The sequence below is a fragment of the Austrofundulus limnaeus genome, unplaced genomic scaffold, assembly GCF_001266775.1.
Source record: "Austrofundulus limnaeus strain Quisiro unplaced genomic scaffold, Austrofundulus_limnaeus-1.0 Scaffold1245, whole genome shotgun sequence".
Taxonomy (NCBI): domain Eukaryota; kingdom Metazoa; phylum Chordata; class Actinopteri; order Cyprinodontiformes; family Rivulidae; genus Austrofundulus; species Austrofundulus limnaeus.
Genome location: NW_013953647.1, coordinates 64,008 through 69,974, shown reverse-complemented (window position 1 = coordinate 69,974; position 5,967 = coordinate 64,008). Strand labels below are relative to the sequence as shown.

The following is a 5,967-nucleotide window of genomic DNA, read 5'->3' as shown; positions in this document are numbered from 1 at the left end:
AAGAACCTGATGAGATTAAGATCGAACAAACACCATGTCCAGGGAAAGAACCTGATGAGATTAAGATCGAACAAACACCATGTCCAGGGAAAGAACCTGATGAGATTAAGATCAAACGAACACCATGTCCAGATCCAGTTAACCCTTCATTTCCAGTCGCTCGCACTAAACCAAAATCTACGAAGAGTCACAGAGCTCCACCACCGCCTCTGACCCTTCCATACGACAAAACAGACAATCCTAGTGTTCAAGATGGTCCGAAGTCTTTTTGGGTGAAAACTAAGTTTTGGAGTTAGTAATTACTGGGGTAGGTTAGCCTGAGCTGTTATTTGTCAATCAACAAATACTGTTATGACTTGGTTGGAAAAGTAGATATTACTAAAAAGGTGTTTGTGGATAAAATGGTAAAATGGGATTTTGAGGAAGTTGAATATGAAACAGAGGTTGACTCTGTTAGTGGGTTGTTGTTGAGGTGCCAGGAGGTCAAGTTCAGATGAAGATGAGGAGTTTTGAAGTACGTCAGGAAATTTGGAGGTGTACCTTATTAAGTTGTTTGAAGTTTTTCTATGATTTGAGGGCTCTGTTTGTCAGAATGAGTGATTTTATTTTGATATGAAGTTTTCTCATGTTTTTTTAGTCCATGGAGGTTAGAAAATAATGTTTTTATTTGGATTTTCATTTGTAGGTAAGTGATTGGGGCTTAGATAGAGTGATTTTGTTTGTTATTTTTGGTAAGCTCATTCTGAAGGTAATACATCCCTCCTAGAAGTTTTTTTCTACATATAATCTGATTTTGTTATTTTTTGACATTTAATCTATGTTTTGACATATGTCTGTGTTGATTTTTAGTAAAGGAAAGACATATATACTCTTCCTTGTAGATTTTGTTTTGTCATGATTCCAACATTTTGGATTTTTGTGTCTTCATATTTACATTATGCAGAGGTGTTGATACAAGGGGGGTGAACAAGAGTTATAGGTTCACACAAACTCAGAGATAAGCTTCAGTGATTAAACTTGTGGTTATAATTTTAAGACACATGACATTGATTTTTGTTTTTAATTTTCATTTTAATGTGACATTTATTTTCCACAAGAGACTGCCGTATGTTTTCTGTCATTCCAGGAGATGACAGCCGTGTTCTGGTGTTTAAATGGACGTTGGACTTTTGGACACTGGACTTTAATGCTCACCTCAGGAACTTTTGTGCTCGTGGAGGGACTCAAAACTGGAAACTGCTCTGAGTCTGGGATAAGATGAAGCATTGACTGTTTCAAGTTCACGTCAAGTCTAGTTCAGGTCTATCTCAAATACCTCAAGATGAACAGTCATGATATCAGCTGGGTTCTAATGTTTTTTTTATGTCTGAATTTTGAAGTTTGTGTTATGTCATGACTTATGTTTTTGTTTGAATTTTATATGCTAATCATTTGATTCATATTAAGTTTTTGATACGCCATATTTTTGAATTACATTGTGCCTTATAATCAATCTTAAATAGGTTGCATGCTTTTTAGTTGTAGTGAGGCTTTTGTTAAAATTAGCATAAGGAATGCTCTGAGGACTTTGATTGATATTAAGTCCTTTAATTAGCTAATGTTAATTGGTAATTTAAAAGGAGATTCTTTCACAAGATTGGCTCAGTGTGAAGGTTCTCTGATCTCGGGATCTTTTTGATCCTCCTTCTGCTTCATGAGGGAGGTTTTTCTGATTCTGGAGATCTAATTAGCTTATGAAATTTAGGATTGAGAGCTTACCTGTGGATTTCCTGTAGGTGACACTTTGGTCACTGTCAGGAGGTTTGTGGGTGTGGCTAATGAATAGTCGAATTGGGATTTTACTTACTTTAGGCGTAGCTTAACTAGCTTTAAAGTAATGTCTTAAATTAGGATGCAAATAGGATTAAACAGGTTCCTATTTAATTTTAGGCTAAAAATTTAGTTTAAATCTTATTTACCTTATTATACACATGAAAATTTTCAGCTGGACAATGTGTCTTTTATGAGAGATGTATGTAAGTTTGATTATTTGTCGATACTGACGTATCGAAGGGGGGAATGTCGTATATTTGTGTACTGGCCCTTTAAGACCGGAGCGCGCATGAAGGCGAGAGCGAGCGTCAAGCACGCGCACGCTTCTCAGGGCAGGGAGTCAGAGTAACATTTTAGCTGGGTAGACGCTTTTCATTTCTCGTAAATAAACGATGTCCGAAGCTGAAGTATCGCCTCTTCGTCATTCAGTGTTAGATTAGAGTTTATTGACATCTGACGAGTCTACAGAAGCGAAGCCACCGCCAGCCAGCCGGAGAACAAGCCACCGACAGCCGAACCAGCTGAAGCAGCCCCAGATCAGCCCCAAAGACAGCAGCAGACGGGAGCAGACAAAGAGAGAGCCGAACCGAGCCGAAACGGAACCAGAGACCAGAAACAGAGACACTACAACAGTAACAGATGTGACACACACACACAAAAAAAGACTTTGCTTAAACTTGGATGGACCAACACAAGTGATTTTGACTGATTGGAAACTTCAGCCATTTACTCACCGGCAAAAACCAGTCATGGAAACAAAACTGCACAATGAAAGGTCATGTGACTGTATTACTTATTGTCTGATCAGATGGATACATGATAAATGTTAGGGTCCTGGACATTCTGCTGTTTTTGAGTTTGTGCTTTTTTTGTTTATTCAGCCATGTTTTTCTAGTTTGACCTTGTGTTGGACTTGCGACACGTCCAAGGTGTCCCTTGTCTCTCACACACTCAGTGCTGGAGACTGGCAGCTCACTCACCACTCGGAAAGGTAAACTGATGGATTACTTGTGTTTAGCACGTTTTCAGCTTCTCTGCTCCTCATTGTGTCATTTGTCATAGCTCCACTCTGTCAGCTTATAGTCATTTTTTAATCACACCTGTTCTTATTCTGTCCAGCTGAACTCAGTGATCACCAGTCCCTTTGTTCTGTTTGTTCAGCCTGGTAGTCCCTACCTTGCATTTTTTTTCCATTTGCTGTATTTCTATCATTTTGCTTTGAATAAAGTTTTGTTCAAGCCCCCTGCATCCTTACCAAAGGCAGAACCAGACAACTCTTTATAGGGGTGGCCAGACTGGGACCACTACTCAAAAAGTAGTATACTTGAAGTTCATTTTAATAAGTATACTTGAGTATAAGTAAGTTTATCAATGGGCACCATGTACTTGTAGTGTACTAGAAAGTATATTGAAATAAAACTTGTTTGTACTAAATTGGGACATTTTTAAAGTTTATAAAAAGTATACTTTAAGTATACTGTTATGTCTTTTTAAGTTTATACACTTACAAAAAAGTATACTTTAAGTACATGTCATTAACTATACTGAAGTATATAAAAGTGTATTTCCTTAAGTGTATTTTTATTTACCTTGTAAACTGATACGTGTACAAGCAGTTTACCAACAAATATAATTCTAGGACTAAATTGGCCCACAAAGTTTATAAAAGTATACTCAGAAGTATACTGAAAGTAATCCAAGTATAGTTTTAGTTTAATCTTGAAATATACTACAAATAAACCAGGCTGTGTGAAAAGTGTACTACTAAAGTTTATCTTGACCAAAAGTTTAAACAATAGTATAAACTAAGTATACTTGAACTTTTAGTACAAGCCAAGTATAGTGTAAGATAAACTTGGTTAAGTATATCTCAGATTGGTACACAAAAGCAAACTGGAAGTATACTTTATTTGAAGTTTAAAATTAGTATACTTCGAGATACTTGCGTATACTACTTTTTGCAAAGGGCAGAAAACAGCATTTCCACCCTCCTTACATGGCAGTGTTGAGAATGAAGTTGTGTTGCTTGGTTATGATCTCATTTTCTCACACAGACCAGGACTACCATGTAGAATTACATCATGAAGATGTGAATAATGTGAATGTATTCCCAAGATAGTAAAAGCAAATGGTCTGAAATTAACCAATGACTGTAGCAGACTAGAAACAAAAACAAAAAGGGTCACTTAACGTATCTCTCAACCCACTTTATGTTTGTCATCTTTGGTGCTTTATTGACCAGTGCTTCTATGTCAGCAGGTGAAATCTAGTTAGCATTGGTTCCAGTTTCTCAAAGATGTTTTATTGTTTAATCTGCAGGGTGAATAATAGTTTCATGAAATATGGGTGTCTTTTTTAATTATAAAGTCATCATTCAAGGTTAACTTCCTAAACTGTGTGAAGTAATTGATCCACTTTAATGCATTATTACTGATTTATTTCTTTAACAAAGACAGCATTAGCAGTGAACTTTTTCATAAAGCACATTCAAGCAGATGGTGACATCATTTACATTGTGGATCATTTGTTGTCAAACAAGTATCAAAACCAAAAGGTGTAAAAAGGTTTCAGGACAAGAGTAAGAAGAGTTCATCTGGGTCGTCTTGCACGGAGCAGCTTGTCCCAAAGGTGTGTTTAAATGGAGATCTTTAATCCTTTTTCACTGTAAAAGCACAAATATTAAATGTTAAAAATGTGTCTTAAAATTTGTGAACCGATAAAATAGGTACTTACTTCTGAACAAACTTGTGGTCAAGCAAAGGGATTTCCAAAAGCATTTGCTGATCCAAAAGTCTGAGCAACAGAGCTACTTTGCTACAATAAAAAAAAATTAATAAAAACAGAATATATTAGTCACTTTAGTCAAAAAGAGACACGTTACAATCATTTCAGGAAAACATGTCTGCATATTTTACTGTGGCTACAGGCGGAGCTCCGAAAGGATTCGAATCTGGGGCTCCGAACGCTTGATCAAACATGTCCGGCCCCTGCGTCGGTGCTGGACTGGTGGTGCTGGGAGCAGGAGAGAAAGCAGCGTTTAGAAGGTCGGGTGTAAAACTTTGAGCTGGGGCAGGAACCGGTGCTGGAGACGGTTTAGGGGCATCTAAACAAACAGAAAAACACTTAATGAAAAACAGGTCTTTTTCTACAGAAATCCACTGCAGTCAGTGAGTCTTCAGGGTACCATTAACTGCAAGTGACGACATCTGATTGATATCAAAGTCGTCGTGATCTGCAGCATCCTGAGCCAGGCCCACTTTATTGGAGAAGTACTGATCGAAGGCACCAGACTCCTGGTTGGTGGGCGGAGCAGAGCCGGGAGGCAGCTCTCCTTTCCTGGCTGGGATAGCAGGAGGTTTGACAATCTGGAAGTTTTTGAACATGTCCTTCCCACTTTTCTTCTCTTTTCCTCCGAGAGGATCCAAAGCTGTGAAGGCACTATTCTCCACTTTTGGAGGGGCCTCCGCAGGTGGCCTTGGAGGGGGGCGGGACGGACCGGGTTGAAAAGGATTGTTAGCAACGGGCTGACCCCATGAGAGGTGAGGTGGAGAGAGGGGAGGAGCTGAGGCAAACTGTGGGGACATCTGTGGGCCCCAGGCCGGGGGCTGCATCTGAACACCAAACGCAGGTGGCTGCAGGAAGGGTCCCGGAGCTGGACCTCCTGGCATGGGGAACATGGTGGGTGCAGCGATGGAGACACCCCACATGCCAAAAGCAGGGACACCAGTGGCAGCTGGTGGAGGCATCTGAAGATTTCCTAATGGTTTGGAGGAAAAAAAACAACTTTAAAACATGACAATTTGAATATTTTAAGGTTCTTGAACAAAAAAAAAGAACTTTATAATCAGTGGTGGGAACAGTTTTGCTCATCTCCTTATCTGCTATTAGCACGACTAACATTTCAATGGACAGGTTACCAATAAATAAATAAAGGGAAAAATAAAGTCAGTGCAGAGTCCAAAGTATTTGGAGTTAGTCCTCTAAAACCTGTCTGTGTGCAATGGAAGTTTTATGTTATTTTTATTTTTGTTTCAGTTGCTTCTTTTATTTTGCATTAGTGAATTCTTAAAGGGATCCCCGATTAGTTGTAACATTAGACTTTATTTGATAAACATTTAACTGTAAAATAAAGACTAAAAATACTGTAGGATGTTT

The 5,967-nt window shown here is 38.5% G+C and overlaps 1 protein-coding gene across 6 annotated transcripts in view; it reads right to left on the bottom strand.

Annotated features, from left to right (window-relative positions):
• Positions 1 to 4,094: 4,094 nt before the first annotated feature.
• The window catches only part of dab2 (DAB adaptor protein 2), a 28,811-nt gene continuing 26,938 nt past the window's right edge, over positions 4,095 to 5,967 (bottom strand). For all 6 annotated transcript variants that reach the window (XM_014031405.1, XM_014031406.1, XM_014031403.1 and 3 more), the window contains 4 exons: positions 4,997 to 5,569; positions 4,728 to 4,915; positions 4,546 to 4,626; positions 4,095 to 4,474 (listed from right to left, as the gene is read on the bottom strand). In XM_014031405.1, coding sequence (XP_013886859.1) covers positions 4,564 to 4,626; positions 4,728 to 4,915; positions 4,997 to 5,569 — 824 coding nt within the window. In that variant the 3' untranslated portion in view covers positions 4,095 to 4,474; positions 4,546 to 4,563. The remainder of the gene's footprint in view (positions 4,475 to 4,545; positions 4,627 to 4,727; positions 4,916 to 4,996; positions 5,570 to 5,967) is intronic.